Source organism: Rhipicephalus sanguineus, chromosome 11 (genome assembly GCF_013339695.2).
Source record: "Rhipicephalus sanguineus isolate Rsan-2018 chromosome 11, BIME_Rsan_1.4, whole genome shotgun sequence".
In the NCBI taxonomy this organism is placed as follows: Eukaryota; Metazoa; Arthropoda; class Arachnida; order Ixodida; family Ixodidae; genus Rhipicephalus; species Rhipicephalus sanguineus.
In genome coordinates, this window is record NC_051186.1 from 70,930,615 (window position 1) to 70,949,444 (window position 18,830).

At 48.5% G+C, this 18,830-nt stretch overlaps 1 protein-coding gene across 1 annotated transcript in view; it reads right to left on the reverse strand.

The window, feature by feature from the left end:
• Positions 1-18,830, reverse strand: part of LOC119375133 (cytochrome P450 2H1) — a 64,529-nt gene that overhangs the window by 9,221 nt on the left and 36,478 nt on the right. The window contains exons 6-9 of the mRNA XM_037645328.2: positions 12,908-13,026; positions 10,887-10,988; positions 8,885-9,024; positions 3,023-3,213 (exon numbers count right to left, since the gene is read on the reverse strand). Coding sequence (XP_037501256.1) covers positions 3,023-3,213; positions 8,885-9,024; positions 10,887-10,988; positions 12,908-13,026 — 552 coding nt within the window. The remainder of the gene's footprint in view (positions 1-3,022; positions 3,214-8,884; positions 9,025-10,886; positions 10,989-12,907; positions 13,027-18,830) is intronic.

Consider the following 18,830-nt stretch of genomic DNA (forward strand, 5'->3'; position numbering starts at 1 on the left):
TGGCTGTGCGAGATGAAGCATATAAGTCAATTCCTGGTTGTCGATGAACAATTTTACACATCTGCCTTCCAAGTATGTCCTGAAATATCTCAAGGGCATGACAACTGCCAGAGCCTTCTTTCTCTGTGGGGCAGTGTCCGAAAAATTCCGTTACTTTTAGTTGTGCGTAAGGAGCCGGCTCTTTGTCATCTCTTTGGTAAAGAACTGCTCCAGTTCCGTAGTGTGAAGCATCGGTGTAGAGCTCGAAGGTAACTGTGAATCCGCAGCGTTAGCACAGGGTCAGAAGAAATGATTGTAACCAGTTCCAAATAGGCTCGTTCACATTCGTCAGACCACATGAACGGGACGCCTTTCTGGGTTAATGCGGTGAGACGCTTCGTCTTTTTAGCGTAGTCTTTTATAAAAGCTCTGAAGTGTCCTGCAAGACCTAAAAACACACAAGGAATGAACGTCATGGCGCTTCGCAAGAGACCTGATTCGCTGCACACTTTCTTCTTGGTACTCTTTGTCTTGCCGTCAAAGCGCCTGCCGAGAAATACTACGGTCCGGCAAAAGAACTCACTTTTATTTGCATTAATTTTTAGTTGTGCATCACTGAGCGTTTGCAGCACTGACGATAGGTGGATCGCATGGTCGTCTCTGGTCCTTGAATAAACTAATATGTTCTGTTAGAGCTCACTCGGACTAAGATTCATCAAAATTTTCCTCAACCGGGCTCACTCGGACTCAGACTCACTCATATCTTTCTCAGTCGCACTCACTCGCAAATTCACTAAAATATTACTGATAATTATGATTCACTCAGACACAGACTCATGGCTCTATCTGAGTCTGGGTGAGTCTGCGTGATTTGACTCATGATCCGTTAGCGTTCAATTAGCTTCATCAACCATGGTGTCAATGCCAACATCTCGCATAATTGGTGCTCTACTTGGCACCTTTCGATCTCGCACCTTCAAATATGAGTTATCAGTGCTTGCAATGCAGTAAGAGACGAAAGAGATGACCTGCACGAGATATTTTTTTCAAGAACTTCCTGTGGAAGAGTTTTCGGGGACGGGAGGTCGTGGCATCTGCACCCCCCCCCCCCCCTCGTACCCCACACCTCTGATCAATAAATATTGAGCTGCCATATGGACACTACTGCATTGAAGTGTGTGTGAGTCGACGGGAGTATAAACGTGAGCCGACATAAGGCTGATAGTACTGCTGAAGTTGTGTAGACAGAACCGTAGTTCGGCAAAAAGGTGTGGAACTCACTCAGGCTCACTCAAGAAATATATTTCGCGCTTAGGGCTCACTCGGACTCAGACTCACCAAAACTTTTCTCACCCGGACTCACTCAGACTCAGACTCACATCTTGATCTGAGTCTGAGTGAGCCTGGCTGAGTCGACTCATGAGTGAGTTTGCCGACCTACGACCATGGGAACCATTAAAATGACCGCAAGCCATACTACTGTATAGTAGAATGTTCTATCATGGTATACCCTAACGACTCTGATACATTTAAGACAGTGTTACGAGACTTTGTGCACGAGCAGGCCGTTAAAGCACCACCTTGTAACGCGAGAAGATCTTACAGCCCTCTGCTCGCGCGTCAGCTTGCGTCCACTGTGCAGTAAATATTGTGTTCTTATTGCTGTTACGCTTGCTAACATTGCTTTGGACTTGGAATACCGTTTTCAAATAGATGATTCAGTGTGTACGTAATTACATGTTGTTATGCTTGTGCACATTTATTTTTTTATTTTAGAAACGCAATTTATGCGGAGCTTCACATACCGAGGCCGAGATTCATTCCACCCGCGTGAATTCTGAGTAATGCCATGCGTAATGCAGAATGCGTGTGATAGACGGTTATGGTGTACTGGAGAAAAATCGTTAGGTTGGTTTAGAGCAACGAGTGGTTGTAATTCCACCTGCGAAATAACAAAAAGAAAAGCCGCAAGATACTTTGTTGCCCAGTTTTTTATTACTTTCAGCATGCATTGTGCGGCCATGTCACGCTTGTTTATAACGTAAGAAAAGTTTATTTTAATCTTTGTTGATGTCGCTAATTGCACTGTTCAGTGCTGTAAGTGCCCTGCTGAATTAAAGACGCATGCGTTTTGTGTGCTTTTTTGCATTTGCTGAACAGGCATAAAACTGCAATGTGGATCATTGTTGTGCTGTATGAGACATTCAATAAAAAAAAAGACAGCTGCTTTATACTGCAACAGGACCTATTGCATATTTTTTGCAAGCATATAAACAGCAGACCTACAGGCGACACGAGTGACGTGGCAGAAAGGCATGCGGCGTATTATACGCACGCACAGCAGAAAAAAAAATTGGCAGCCGTTTGCAAATGAACAAGATAAGACAATAAAAACAGCAAACAGCTTCGCTGGCAAGTGGAGCAGGGTCGGTATTACAAAGATAAAAGTAAAACCGAAAAATTAATATGAAGCTTTTCTGTTCTACAACAATTATCGTTATTTCATCTCGCGTGCCTCTTCCGGAATATCTTAAAGCAAAAAGGCGCACTGCGGGAACAAGGACACAAGAAGGGAGGAACCGACGACAGTGCGCTTTGTGTCGTCGCTATCCTTGTTCCCGCAGTGCGCCTTTTTGCTTTAAGATATGAACCGTTACCAACTAGCCCAAATGGCTGTTTTGCTACAATATATTTATTCTGGAATAGCCTGCCTGTTTGCCAGCGTGGCGTAGCCGTCTTGGTGGGGAAACTAACCGGGGCACACTTTTTGAGTATGTGAGCGCGAGCAAGACAGATGGCGAATTTTGCGAGACAAAAGCCCGCACTGGTTTTAGAGTGCGCGTACAAAACAGTCTATTTGAAACCACGAGGATGGCATGATGCGTACAGTACGGGTTTGGCCTTTCCTAACCATGGCGGTGTTTTGCGAACGGCAACGTATACACGAAAAAAAAAAATGAGTGCTCACTGCGATTACGCAAGCTTGGGCGTGTCCAACCCGAGGAAGATTTAAGAGACTCCTTGTTAGTTCAGCGTTGCTTACCGTAGGAAAATGGAAGGAGGAATTCAGGTTTGCGGGCCATGAGTGTTCCGTCTTCGTTCAAGAAACGAGTCGGGTCAAACTTGTGAGGGTCCTTCCATAACTTAGGATCGAAGTGCGCGGCCCAGAAGTTCGCTGTGATCACGGTGCCCTTGGGAATGAAAAAGTCATCCACGACGGCGTCTTCGGAGGCTCTGAAGAGAGAGGTAGAGGACAGAACAAAGTAGTCAAAGAGAAAAGCGCGAGCGAACAGCATGACATTTGTTCGTTCAGAACTTGGCTTCATGACGAAGGCGTTATTATTCGCTGGGAATTGTCGTATTATAATTCCTTTCCTTTCAATAACGAACTGCGTGGACATCGGCAAGTAAATTTTGTTTGTCATGTAGACCACATATTCTGGGAAGGGACCAGTGAAAGGACTGGGAAAGGACAAGGCTCCCGATGGATGTCAGTCTTTTACAGCGAAAGCTGTTATGAGATCATTTCAGCGGCCGTTTTTGGCGCCGTAGTTGTCCGCCGCCGCCGCCGCCGCCGGTGTCCGTAACCACTATCGCTCGAAATAAGAAAAAAAAAACGAAAAAAATTCCAGGATGGAAGGAGGTTCGAACCTGGGCCCTCTGCGTGGGAGCCCAGTATTCAACCTCTGAGCCGTGCAGGCTTTTTTTTTTTGATCATGGTATTTAATAGAGTGCGTATGAAAATAGCACACAGTATCACAACAGTAGAGTTACACTACTAAACATGGTTACAAACAAAAGGCATTTTTGTATCGTCGGTCAACTGCCGTCTCTGTGATGTACCTGAAACAATAGAGCATTGCTTCGTGAGCTGCAAAGATGCGATTCTTTTCTGGGATGTCCTTCAGCGAACTCTGCAGAAAGAATTTGAAATTAATTCGTACACTATTCGTTATTTGATGCCAACACCTCTTGATGAAGTGCCGTACGATATGTTCCTTGTTATTGGTATGCACAGTTTGTGGAAGACGCGAATGCAGGACCGTAACGCAGAGCCGATCACCTCGTCACGTATACATTTCACCCGAATGGTTATTAATTTAAAAGAAGTTTACGACGAACTAGATTTCAGGCCGGACTGGTACACAATCTTGGCGAGGTGCTTAGCCTCGCCACCTTTTCTGTGCAACACCTGATGAAGAACTCTCCCTGGAATGGACTATAAGTTAGTCTTCCAGTTTTGTGGAAGTGCTTGTACTTTCATTGTCGCTAAGTGACTGTAGTGTGAGCCGTGCAGGTGTTTGCAAGTGCGTTGCAAAAAGATGCTATACAGGCTTCATGTCGGGAAGGAACCACATTAACATATGCAATATAGCGTGGTAGAAGAGTAAAATAAGCACCAAGCATCGCACCACGCGAATTCTGTAAGCAGGCGTCACACAAGAATTGCGCAACGAGTAGGTTGTTGAATGCTTCCAATCCATTACAAAGGGCTCCGCCATAATTCTTCATCGTCATCAGGCACAGCATCAACAAAGTGCGCATAATGACTTACGCCCGTTTAGCAGGTACCACGGCTCTCCGTAGAATGACGAAAAATGGCATAGTGCCTGCCTCCTTACTTCTCAAAAATAGCAATGATTTATTGCGTAGTGGGTTCCTCGCAAGTGCACTTGTATTAGTTGCCAAGGATGCCCATCAGCGCACGATCCATTTCCTCGGGGTCTCAATAAATTTCTTCGCCCCCCCCCCCCCTCTCCCACGTCAACGTATGTTATACAGCATGGCTTTCCTCGGGGTCTCAATAAAGTTCTTCGCCCCCCCCCCCCCTCTCTCACGTAAAACGTATGTTACACAGCATGGTGGGAGAGGGAAATAGCGACCGGGCGTCACCCAATGCAAATTACATAACTGGTGGGCCGTTTAAAGCTTCCAACCCATTACTCGCTTCTCCGCAGAATGACGAATAATGGCTTAGTAGTTGCTTCCCAACTTCACAAAAATTGTGATTTATGGCGTAGTGGGTACCATGCTAGTGTACTTGTATTAGTAGCCCCAAGAGAGGATACAATGGGCTCTAGAAACGTCGCTCTTCCAGCTTTCGCTGTGACTGTGCTGCGGTTTTAGCGCAGGCCTGGCGTTTTGGCTCGAGAACCATGCGCTACGGAGAAACGCATGTGCGCAATGCCGACTGGAAGAAAAATTGAGGAAAATGTATTCTGGTTAAGTGAAATCAGTTTATTATCGTGCAAAGCAGGATGGTCGGTGGTATGTAGACGCTGTGTTCTTTCAGAGTGCATGACGATGCGCAGAGGGAGAAATGTTCTTTGGGTCATACCAAAACGTTTAATTCGAGCGTTATGCCCTGATAGCCCTATCGACGTTGTTTAGTGAAGCTGATATGGTATATCTCTATAATGTGTAACATGTGTAACTCGGAAGTGATCAGGTATGCATATGCTATCTTTGTTTGCTATTATTAGATTGTGCTCAATTGCATTGCATGGAACAGCCACAATCGGAGAATGTTATTTTTGCTAGGGTGTCCCCCCTGGATCCCCCCGGCGGATTAAACTCCTCAGGACCGATGAATAAAAGTTCTTGACTGACTGACTGACGTAATGGCTGTTGCACCGCTGTTGCCGAAAATGTTTTTTTTTTATGCAGACACTCCTGTGTGATTTGCGCCAAACTCGTTTTCTTGCTCTGCGGTCCCGCCACGGTGGTCTAGTGGTTATGGCGCTCGACTGCTGACCCGAAGGTCGCGGGATCGAATCCCGGCCGCGGCGGCTGCATTTTCGATGGAGGCGAAAATGTTTGAGGCCCGTGTACTCAGATTTGGGTGCACGTTAAAGAACCCCAGGTGGTCGAAATTTCCGGAGCCCTCCACTACGGCGTCTCTCATAATCAAATCGTGGTTTTGGGACGTTAAACCCCACATATTATTTATTATTATTTTCTTGCTCTGCGCTCGAGGGCTGTCGCCCTTTATGAAAGGGAACACGCGAGCGCCTGGACTGCGCTCTGCGGCGGTCAATGCGGCGGCTGCCTACAGCGCCACCAACCGATAGCTAAAAAAAGTACGTCAGATTCTCTCGTCATCTATTAGCAAACAAAATGAGTCATGGCCGCAGGACAAGCGCTGTTAGATTAGACTCCCGCTCCGGTCTCACAACGGGTGATGCCGCCAAAAGCGGGCTTGCTTTCGTTAGCTGTCGGTTGATGGAGCTTCAGGCAGCCGCCGCAGAGCGCAGACCACGCGCTCGCGTGTTCCCTTTCATAAAGGACGACAGTGTACATGAATGTAGCGTTAGAATGATGGTCTTTTAATGCGTAAGCATTCTTAGGAGAACCACACAGTCAATTTGTCAGCCCGTCTTTCCATCCCTCTGTGCGTGAAGCGAATCGTATATATCTCTTGAGGCATGTTGCGCTTAACACTTGACACATGCCTTGACACTGTATAAACATATAATACCATCTGGAGTTTTACGTCCCAAAACCACGATATGATTTTGAGAGACGCCGTAGTGGAGGGCTCCGGAAATTTCGACCATCTGGTGTTCTTTACCGTGAACTGACATCGCACAGTACACGGGCCTCTAGCATTTCGCCTCCATCGAAATGCGACTACCGCAGCCGGGATCGAACCCGCGACCTTCGGGTCAGCATCCGAGCACCATAACCACCACTCCACCGCGGCGGACAACACTGGATAAACAAGCAAGCTGACGGCGGTGTCCGTGACAAGCAAGTGTGCTCGCATGCCGTCGAGGATGACCCAGTCTGCACAGCGGTGTGATGGAGAACGAGCGTGTGCTAGCAGTACTGCATGCGATGACGAATGGGCGAGAGCTGCTCATGACTGAAGATCGGCGGTGCAGGAACGCTGAACCACAGCGGCAGTACCGACGTAGGTGGAAACGGGCACAACTAGCGGTACTGAAGAGAATGCCTATGCGTTTGGTCACTTGCACATCCCCAGGCGTACGTCACGTCGTTTACACAAGCAAAACGAAGGCAGCAGCAGAATATTTATTACTCACATTGTAGTACAGTCTGGAATATCCGCGGACTAATTGTAGTAGTTAGTGAATTTCCTCGCAGCTAATTCTAAAACGCACAGGGTCCCTTATGCATTCACTAAACCCATATATGCCTAAACTCGGGAAAATTGAGCAAACGAATATTTTTATTCACGAATAGGGGATTTGTGCCCTCAAGAAAACGTACAAATATTTATTTACTGTCAGGTAAGTGCAACACAGTTTTGCAGCACTTTTTGCACTGAGTTCTTTTCTCGTGGCACTGAGCTCAAGTTGTGTATTTGCAATCACGGGCAATAGCATGGTTACTGCTACCAAACTACTTTTAGCACGAATGGTGGAATGGCGGGATTTTTACAATAATTTGAAGAAAATGAAGCGTCATAACTGAGGCTATCCTCCGCTCCAGGGCCTCTCCCGTACAGAGAACACGTTCGCTCAGATGAAGTAGCCCGTACGTGGTAATATCAAGGGCAAGCAATGTGTAGGCTATAGCACGTGTTTTGGCAGACACTTGATTCATTTGCTATGAATGGCTCCAGTCTTCACGTGAAGAAGTATCGATTTTAAAGCCCATCAAAGAAGCGTCCTACATGTAGGACACTGGGAATATATGGGTTAAGACGACACGTAGGCGAAAGCCATCTTCTTTTTCTTCTCACTCGACCTATCGATCCTGCCCGGCACCCTCCGAATGCTTTGTGCACCTAGCGTGGTTTCGCACTGCCTCCAGATCGAAGGCACCTCACCTGATTTTACACTGCCTCCGTGATCGGCCCACTTTTGGCCAAGCTAGATGTCATGTGATGACAGCATCATGTGGCGTTGCGTCACATGGCTTCACAAATTGTTTCGATGTGTGACGTCATGATGACGTCACATGGTGATGTCGTCACGTGGTGACGATTTTTTGCATCACTCGTGCTATGCCCGACGCCGCGGGACGCCGACGGTGAATTTTCTCGTTTTAGGCAATTAAGGCTTTCTCCTTCAAATGGAACGGACGCATATGTACTCTAATCAGTGAGCATAGCCAAATGACCATACCGATAGTTGAGTGAAGGCTCGAAGACACAGTTGATCTTTGTTCATTCTAAAAAGACAGGGCGTGCAAACACGGACACAAGAAAGAAGTCAGGACAACACAAACGCGTTTGTGGTGTCCTGACCGCTTTCTTGTGTCCGTGTTTGCACGCCCTGTTTTTTTAGAATGAATACTTACCAACTAGCTCAGCTCTCTGTTATACTGATCTTTGTTATTGCAGTACCGTTCTGGTTTATTGCGGGTAAGTGACACAAAATAAAAATGCTTGCAATTCCCCATGCCGTCTAACACTTCGTCTAGAAAAAGTGAATTGACCACATTCAACAAGAAGATTAAGGAATTCTGAACTATGGAAATTTCAACCAAGACTAGTTGTACTTGCTCACTCGCCATGTCCGTCTAGTGGTTATTATGCTGGACTGCTGACCCACAGGTCGCGGGATCGAATCGCGGCCGCGGCGGCTGCATTTTCGATGGAGGCAAAAATGCTTGAGGCCCGCGTACTTAGATTTAGGTGCACGTTAAAGAACCCCAGGTGGTCGAAATTTCAGGAGCCCTCCACTACGGCGTCTCTTATAATCATATCGTGGTTTTGGGACGTTAAAGCCCAACAATCATTAATATAGTTGTACTTGCTCAATGAATGCTGAAAATCCATTTCATATAGCTTGAGTCAATAAGAACTCAACAAATTGGCAATGAATGTTTTGTGCCCATTTTCGTAAGAGCAACCTTTCAATGAAGCCTATATTGTTATTTGCTTTTAGTGTCCCTTCAACTACGCGTACACTCTTCAGCTATATGAGGGACTCACTCTCTTGGTACGCCTAGTGGTGTGCTTGTTTTCCAGCGGTTCATTTCCCATATACAAGCCATGGTGAACGGCATTCGGAGTCGGTCTTCCCACACTGGCCGCCGCTCTCGGCCGATCACCTCTTCGATTTCGCGGTGTACCTGCACAAAGAACGAAACAGCTCTTAATCTGATACGTCGCCTCAGGAGACATCAACGATACAGCGCCCGCGCGAATGCACTGTTGTTTTGGCACGAGCGCACCTCACGCGATGAACGCTGGCGAGTATTTGCTCCGACGCCTGAGCTAAGTTATTTCCAATTCCCTGCGTTTAATAAATCATCGGCAGCCGCCAACGGTTCTACAGATGCAAACATTGACGGCGCGGAATACTCTCGACTCACCGGCACTTTGTCGGCTACCCGAATGCAGCGGCAGCTTCGGCTTCTGGATACCCTGGTATGAGATGCCTCAGTTCTCTTTCGAAGATATATCAGACGCTTTAAAAATATATCAGAAGGATGTATCAGACGCTTTGAAGAAACGTGCTCATCTGCTAACGCTGTGCGCGAACAGACCTACGACGTCGTCTGCGCCCTCTTTCAACACAACCAGGCCAGCCAAGGGAAGTATACGGTGTCATAGTCGAGATCCGCAAGGCTGACTAGAGATTTAGTTATCGGCGTTTGTGCTGTCTTCATCTCCTCTTGTGTTCGTGTTTGCATGCCCACGTTATGAAGGGCACGCTTCCAACAATGTGACTAACTGCACGGCGGAATGGTCAATGATCACGTGACAGTGCTCAAGGGACTAGCAGCGCGTTGTAATTTTGGAACAAGCACAGACACGAAGGCTAATTCGACAATGCTGCCTATTGATGCAATGCTGTGCAATTGTTTCGTTCGCGATTATCACAACGAGCACGTCGAGCAAAGGCTGTTCGCAGACAAAGACTTGACGTTCAAGAAAGCCTTCGACATTCCATTTGAGCTCAAAACGCAATCGAAGATCGTTTCGGCTCCCACCCGGGAGCCTTGTTCACAACGGAGCATGAGCAGCAAGTTCGCTTATTTATAAGGTCGCCTAATCACATGTTTGAGGCAACGCGCATACACTGGCGGACGATTTCCACACATCTTGTTTAGCGTGTGCGCAGTGGTTTGAACAAAGAAAGATTCTAGATCAAGCCGTGGAAAGTTTCTTTTCAGTGGCGATGACGAAAGCATCTTCCCAGTTGATCACACGGCCTGTGGATACAACAGGTTCGGCGAGGGCATTTGATGTCACCTTATTGTTTTTCACTCCATTTCAGTGCTCTCGTAACCTTCCCTTGAAATTGCTGCTCTCACGGATATAAACACGTGTGCAATGTGCGCATGGGATTCTGTAGACGACACCTGGAATCTTCTCCCGCTCTAACTTGTCCTTGACGTTCGTGAGGCCGTTTCTAAGTTCCCGCGCAGGTATATGTGAGAGCTGTACGTCGTAGAAGCGCAAAATTCTGGCGAGTGCCTCACTGAAGCGCGGAGTATACGACACCGACGCTCTTTGCTGAAAAATTGCTTGGTTGGACCGGCCGTGAAAGTTGACGATGGACTGAATTGATGAATGAGGACGGGTAACCGCATGCGGCCAGCTCCCGATGGACGGTCTCGACGTCACTCCGTGCGTCTTCCTTACTTGAGCAAATCCGCTGAGCCCGTTGTAAGAGTGTCGAGACGAATGAGCGTTTGTGGCAGGAAAGATTTAGCGACCTGAAACTCAGGTAGCGGCCAGTATGTGTGCTTTTCCTGTAGACGGAGAACTTCAAGCGCCTGTCTTTCCGTATTACGAGAATGTCGAGGAATGGAAGACAGCCATCCGATTCTTCTTCCACAGTGAATTGTATCGAGTCTTCGATTGAATTCAGCTGATTGGTAAAGGTCGGCAAGGCCTCGCGTTGCAAAACGCAAAAGCAATCGTCTACGTAGCGTAAGAATATTTTTGGTGGGACGCCAAATGAGGACAAAGCACGATTCTCGACCTCTTCCATGGCGATGTTCGTGACGGTGACAGGCACGGATGCACCCATGACAGTGCCATGTACCACTTTATAGAACTTGTTGCGCAAGGTAAAGTACGTGTTCTGCAAGCAGAACCGGAGAATTCTCGCGAGGTCTGCAACCTCTTTTGGTGTGTCGGCTTGGTAATATCCCGTCTGATTCGAGGGGCACTGTGCACACTTCAACGGCAAGCTCGACTGGCACGCTCGTAAACAGATACTTGACACCAAAGATCAGTAGCACCTCGTCTTCTTCTAGTGATGAGTCGCGTACCTTGTCTTTAAAAAAATACACCATCTCCCGCTAAAGTGGACCATGAGGCGATGCGAAGCCGGAGCAATTGCACGATCGCTTTGCGTTGGCGTTCGCTGGGCATGCTACCGACATCTCGTCGTGGAACGCGAAGAGGAACAATACGCGCGTCGTGTCTTCCCTCTAGCGTGGCCGTTAATTTTCACAGGGCGTGCTGGGAACGTCGACAGGCGCGCGAGAGAGAGGCAGCGCAATAGAGGAGAGAGAGGGGGAGGGGACGCGCATGCGCTGGCCCTCATGGCGGCGCTGCGCAGGAGAGAATTTCTGCATGTCGAGCCCGCATTTCAGAGGAGCCAACCGAGGCAAGTGCTGGACTGAACGCGCGCAGCGCTCTACTATTTGAAGGAGAGGAGTCTAGAGGAGGAGAGTAGCTTATGCGCCGTGAGAGCAGCAGCGAGAACGCAGGAGAAGCGCACGCAGGTGCTGGTAGAGAAGCGGAGAGAGTAACGCGCAGCTGTTGAGGAGAGGGAAGGAGGGGAGTCGCGCATGCGTAGTGTGAGTGCGGACACGAACGCTGCGTGCGGATTACGACGCCGCCTTACATACCCCCGAGCAAGAGATACTTCGCATCTAAAACGGCAGAATTCCTAATATGCGTCTGAGTTCGTCCGACAAGAGGGGAGATGATTCTGTGCAGACAGGCAGACAGTTTGAATAATTGCGAAAGGGTGAAATCGACTATGGGACGCAAGGGCAGATCAGGTTTATGTATCTTCGGAAGACCATATAAAGCAGGAGCGGAGCCGTTAGAGCGGAGGACAAGTTAGAGCGGGAGAAGTTTCCAGGTGGTCGTATACAGAATTCCGTGCGCAGATTGCGCACATGTTTATATCGGTCAGACCGGCAGTTTCAACAGACTGTTACGCGAGCATTGTAATGACGGGAAACACAATAAGGCGACGCCAAATGCCCTCACCAAACCTGTTGTATCCACAGGCCGTGTAATCAACTGGGAAGATGTTTCCGTCGTCGCCACGAAAAAGAAACTCTTTCCTCGGCTTCATCTAGAATCTTTCTTTATTCAAACCACTGCGCACACGCTAAAGAAGTGCTGTGGTAATCTTCCGCCAGTGTATGCGCGTTGCCTCAAACATGTGATTAGACGACCTTATAGATAAGCGAACTTGTTGCTCACGCTTCATTGTAAACAAGGCTCCCGTGTGGGAGCCGAAACGTCTTTTTAAGAATGTATTTTTACCTTGGTCGGCGCTGTGTTTCATTCGTCCATGTATTTCCTCCGCCAGGCTGGATTCCGCCAAACTCTTAATGTATTTATTTTAACCAACCGAATTGCGGTGCATTGACGCTACTGCCTGCCCCAGGAATCGAAACCGAGACGTAGCCCTGCCTAAGGTTAGTATAAACGAAGCTCTTGCTTCAATTGAAAGTGGTTGCACGTGTAGTTTAGATTGCGTTAACAGAAACGCAAAGTTCACTATACGGAAAAGCGCACTGTTGAGCCTTAGCCAGCCTGATGTCATTTATTGCTACGTTATTGCTTACCCTTCATTGGTTTGCCTCAGCGAGAAGACGCGGTGGTTATCACCAGTGACGTGAATATACCGCGCACATGCATTTAACAATACTCCAAAAAGATACACTCGCTCGAAGCGTTGCGCTTTGAAGTTGACGGCTTATCGCAGAACGCAACACGTTTTGTTTCAGAAACGATGAATGCAGTGATACGCACCCTCGCTTGCAGTGTGTCTGGTTCTATGGCGTACTTGAGCATGTGCCAGTGGATGGTGCTGGCGACGCTCGAACTACCAGCCAGAAGGAAGTTGGTAACCACGCCAACTAGCGTTTCGACTGCACAACAGCAAACCCCCAAAATAGGTTACTGGTATCGCCAGGATGGGGGGGGGGGTTAAGTGGGGGTGGGGAGGTGTCACTAGCCCCGTTAATGGGAAGGGCTGACGTATCGGCCCCCCGAAACGCACCACGAAAGCACAGAAAATTTAGAGTTGGTCTTTTTAGTGCGCCAGCGAACGCCGGTTGTAGTCCAAAGACCGAGTCAGAGCGAAGAGTTGATAACACAAACAAAAAAGTCGCAGCATATCCACGTGGTGAATGATAATGAGTGGGGCGAAGCTCCGGAGAGAATCATCGGTAAACCGTGAATGTTCTGTGTAACGCCCCATCAATCATCAAATGAAGAGTGAGAAAAACCGTGTGTATATTACAAACATCAAACTTTTATTTTTCTTAATTAGATGATGCTTGGCTTGCGTTGTCCCTTCATTATCACGGCTTTATGGTCCGTGAAGTGAAGGGACAGCGGTTCTTGTACGGGTTGCAACTAGAAATTAGAAAATACCAGGGGTATACACGTCTCTCGGATGGTCGTTGGTTTCATATGATCAAAGGACGTGCACGTGAGAGCATATTTGGCTGCCATATGTTGTATGAACTACTCATTGTTCTTTCCGGTAATATTGACATTCAGGTCACCAACACAAATGGTTTATTCTTGTACTTGTCATAATTACACAACGCCGTGTCAATGAATGTCTTGATATTCCCGCTCGACAAATTGGGTGCAAGGTACATGGTCATGATGATGCATCCATCAAAATTGATGGCAGCATATTCACCGTTGTGGCTTTGAGCCGTGCAGCTTGTCGAGCAGCTTCGGCCTCGCGGGCTCGAACGGCGGGGTCTTCTCGCCGCAGCCGTGCAGCTTGTCGAGCAACTTCGGCCTCGCGGGCTCTCACCTCAGGATTCTGTCTGCGAGCGCGCGCTGCCGCCGCCTTCCGTGCCCTCCGTTCCGCATCCTTGTCTTCCATCTGGCGACACCGAGCTAAAGAGAAAGCGTCCCAAGAGGGAGCCTCATGGCGCGTTACTTCTGAAATGTTGTCTTCTGGTGTCGTTGAAAACACGAGACGCAGTAAAGAAGGAAGAACGCCACACAGGCGAACACGCACGAGAGTGTCACTCGTCAACGTCGTCGTCTTCTTCTACTGCATACCAGAACGCGCGCAGTAAAGAAGAAAGAATGCAACACAGGCGAACACGCACGAGTCTCACTCGCCAACGTCGTCTTCTTCTTCTACTGCATACCAGAACGCGCGCTTCTCACGAACTAGAGGTGGCTACTGCAAACAAACCTACAAACGGAGGATGGACAGACCCACGACATAAGGAGCTTCGCCCCTAAATGTTCTCAGTTAAGGCAGTGCAAGCATCACACAAACATGCACACTCGGCTGGTACCAGTTACAACTTCACAATATAACTCAGATGGAGTTTACACAACGGGAACTAAACAAACACACCACGCGCTACAAATGCAACATCATGCATTACAACCATTTCAAGAACAGTTGAAGTCCTGAATGTTCAACAATATATCCAGTCCACAATTCTTGGACGTAACTTGAATACTTCTCTTCCAGGAAACACTCACTCAAACTCCAGCGCTGATCGTCGTTGTTCCCTCCCATCGTCGGTCCCGAACGTTTCGCTTCCAGGAAACACTAACGTAACTTGTCACTGCTCACACGGCGTCATCATCCGATTCTTCCAGATTGACGATCGACTGACCGCACATCATAAACACGTCGTCTTTCGCCGACGGAACCACACTCAACATAACTTCACCATCTCCGGACCGACTGACTCACCCCGTCGTCGGTGCACGCTTATATTTCCTCGCTCACTGCTTCCAGAAGCGTCTAGTGTGTTCTTCGCCGTGCATCACAGCCAAAGCTAGGGAAAGGGTGAGATTCTTCTCGTCGGTTCCATTCGCGGTGGTGTCACTCGCTGTCGCATCATGCTTTCCTTCGCGATCTTTCGAGACTTTGCCGGGCGTTTGATATCGGAGAATGTCGGTTACCGGTGGTGGCCGTTTCGAGGGGGGGGAGAAGGATGCGGCGCGCCGGCGTCTTTCAATACTTGTTTTTAGTTGCGAAGCATATCTTGCTCGGGGTTATGTCCCGCGGCGTTGGCCTGGTAGTCCACACTCACACTACGCATGCGCAACTCTCCTTCTTCCCTCTCTCCAATAGCTGCGCGTTACTCTCTTCACTTCTCTACCATCACCTTCTTGCGCTTCTCCTGCGTTCTCGCTTCTGCTCTCGCTGCGCATTCGCTACTTTCCTCCTCTAGTCTCCTCTCCTTCAAGTGGTAGAGCGCTGCTCGCGTTCAGTCCAGCGCTTGCTTCGGTTGACTCCTCTGAAATGCGGGCTCGACATGCCGAAATTCTTTCCTGCGCAGCGCCACGATGAACGCCAGCGCAGGCGCGTCCCTTCCCCCTCTCTCTTCTCTCCTACGCTGCACCCCTCTCGCCGCCTGTCGACCGCGTTCCCCACTCGCCCTGTGAGAATTAACGGCCAGGCTAGAGGGAAGACACGACGCGTGTAGTGTTCCTCTTCGCGTTCCACGACGCGAGGTCGTTAGCATGCCCAACGAACGGCAACGTAACGCGATCGTCCAAGTGCTCCGGCTTCACATCGCCTCATGGTCTCCTTTAGCGGGAGATGGTGTAATTTTTCTTTGCGCGCGCTTGTTGAGCGAGCGGCTGGCGCCGTGGTTTCCCGCTGTCGCCTGAATGCGGCGGCGCGCGCGCCTTATTAACGCGCTCGTTTGTGACAGGAGCGTCTCTTGTGCTCAATGAAGAAATGACACACGGAGCACGCAGGAGCACAAACAACAAAATGGCCTTCATAGCACTTCAAACATACAGTCAGCCAGCAACTCAAAGATACTCAAGCAAAATTTGCATCGTGCAAAGAGTGCAAGAGTGGTCAGCGAAATTGTTCGCAAATCAAACAATCAGGGTTAGCTGGTCGGCCAGGTGAGTGAAGCATGACAATGTAACATGTCGCAGAGTCAAGGAACTTCGACTCAACAGATGAAGATAACGAACGAGTGATGTTACGCTTGTGCGAGAAACCCAGAATTTGTCGCACACCGGTGAAGTCTCGCCCACCAAGGCGCACTCGACGGATCGGGGATAATCGAAGCGGGTTGCGCGTGGGATCTATTTTATTAAGCCAAAGTGGACGAGGCAGTTTCCTCTTGCACCCTTGTAACAACGCCTCCAGGTGGCGCCGCCTCGGAAACACTCGCGCTACCTCTTGCAATTCTGCGGAAGCAGGCCAACCTCCAAATGGTATCGCCATCCGAAGAAGCCGGTTTGCTGAAGTGAGAGCCATTCAGGGCAGCCATCTTTAGCGAACAAAAACGACCGAGCGTCCCTGCACTATATGGTGCGAAGACAGTGGAACACATAGAAAGTAGCACATCCAACTTGCTAAAGCCAAGTAGAAGAAGACAATACCATTCATAAGCAAGGCAGGCAACGCGGGTTCAAGAAAAAACAAACATGGCTGATCCCTCCGTCATAGGAATCGGTATAACACGAAAGTGAAACGAGTATTCAAAGAAGTAGTTGATTGTTTAGCGTACACTGATATATGAGAGCGTGTAATATGTATATTGGTGTATGGCAGCTATCGCATCGTTTGAAGTGGTTGTACTCACGTTGACGCCTAGTGGCACATCTCCTCCCGACGACTAAAGCCCATGATCATGATTTAACCGTTGTGGTAGCTAAAGCCGTTAACATAGACGTGGACACAGTATATCGTGAATTCCGCACAAGGATGATATCAAGAAGCACATAATAAACACTGGCACTCGATATGCACTCCTTCAAAGCGTCGTCAATCCCGAGTACTAGGGTAATTTAAGCCTGTGCTCATGCATACGCTACAACGCTGCGCTTAGCAACACTGGAGGCAGAGCTTCGTAGCTTGCGCCGTGAAAGCGCGACGGCGTTTTACGTCCCGCTGGCCTCTTTCTCGCTCCACCAAGGCACGACATTCACCCATCGACACCCTTGCCTTTCTGTGGCGCTTGCTAACGCGATAGCGCTAGAGAGCTCGATTCGCAGGAATTCTGGCGTCGGCGTCGGTGACGGCGTCGTTGGCTTTGAGCGAAGAATCGTCCATGAGCTAAAAATCGAGAAAGATGCAAATTATTTTATAAACAATAAAAATCTGCGGTCCCATTGAGAATCGAACCCGGGCCGTTTGCGTGTCAAGCAGGTGTCCTACCAGCAGGTCACGATGTTACTTACAACTGCTTCGGAAAAAATTTCGGCAGATCCCACGTACTGTGGGAGTCGATGTTATGCGTAGCATGCGGCGGGTAGGTGACTGTGGCGTAACTTTTTTTACTTAGCGACACGTTACAAAATGACGCTAAAGATTTCTATAAATTTTATACGCACACACATATATATATGTTGAAGAGCCGCATATTTGTTATATAACCAGTTGTTTACGGTTGGGTAACGCTGCCAATGGCAACGTGGGTATTACCAACACCAGAAGCGGTAAGCTGATATGTAGTGCTTATACGTGTCCCGAGAACGCATGCACGTTTGACCAACCCGTATGCATGTGTGCAAGAAGTTCTTGACAGTTCTTGAACACGGGCATCATCACCGTGATCAGTGAGCACCAGCAGCTGGTCATGACTTGTTATATATAGATCCGGTCGTGATCGTGGTGACGAGGGGTCCATGTGTAGTGAAGTATGTGGTACAATGGAGCTGTTGGAATTTGTGGATGCCTCGGTCATTTCGTCGACAAATTGTCTGTCGACAGAGCCAGCGACATGTCGGAACCTGAAGCCACCCTTCGCGTTGGTGAGGTATAGGCCGTCGAGGCTGGTAGGCCTGGATCGTGCTACGTAGACCAAGATCAGTGGATGGTGTTTGTCGTATTCGTAGACTATCAGGGCGTATGTGGCCTACGTAGCCTAGTCTACAAAGCGGCTGTCAATCAGTCTGGCATCTTCCTCGGTCAGCATGAGGCCATCGCCCAGCCTCGTAAGAAATGAAGAGGACACTGCGTCCTTCTGGTGCACGAAATGCACCTTACGCTGCGGTGATGTGGATATCATATGTAACTTTCGGTAATGTATTCCTCTGGGGTCGAGCAATGCTTCAATATAGCTTGCTGAATCATAGAAATACAAACATAATGTTTATTAGACTGCTATAAAAGCGGAGCCAACACTGGAACTACAGACGTTAATATGATATGGCGCCTGTATCGTAGGAGTACTATGTAGTGTTTATTGCTTTCTTGTAAAATTAGATAGTCAGCACCACAACCACAATTGACGTTGCACCGATATTACGCCTGCGTAGGCTGTTTTTACAAACCAGTTTATAGACCTGGCGTGGATCAGTGGTAGAATACCTGATTGCCACGCAGAATGCTTGGGTTCGATTCCTGTTGGGATCCTAGTTTTCGTTCTTTCCATTCGTTGAGTCAACGCTGCCGATGTTGGTTTTCCTTAACGCTCTAGCATTGAAGTTCCCAATGTCTGTTCTCGGCGTTCCTGGATAGATATAAACTGTCAATCACCTGTGGCGCATACCCGTACACCGCGGCCTGTGGTAAACGGGTATGTGCCACACGTGTCTAGTGGAAAGGGTTTGACCACGTACGCGACAGCATTTTAACGTTATTCATGTCATGACCCGGCAATAGTGTTCGTCAAATCCTCTTACTCTCCCATGCAAATTTTGGTCTACACCAAGTTAAGGAGGCGATCATGAGAGCACCCAGACGTAGGCGGCTAGATAGATAGATAGA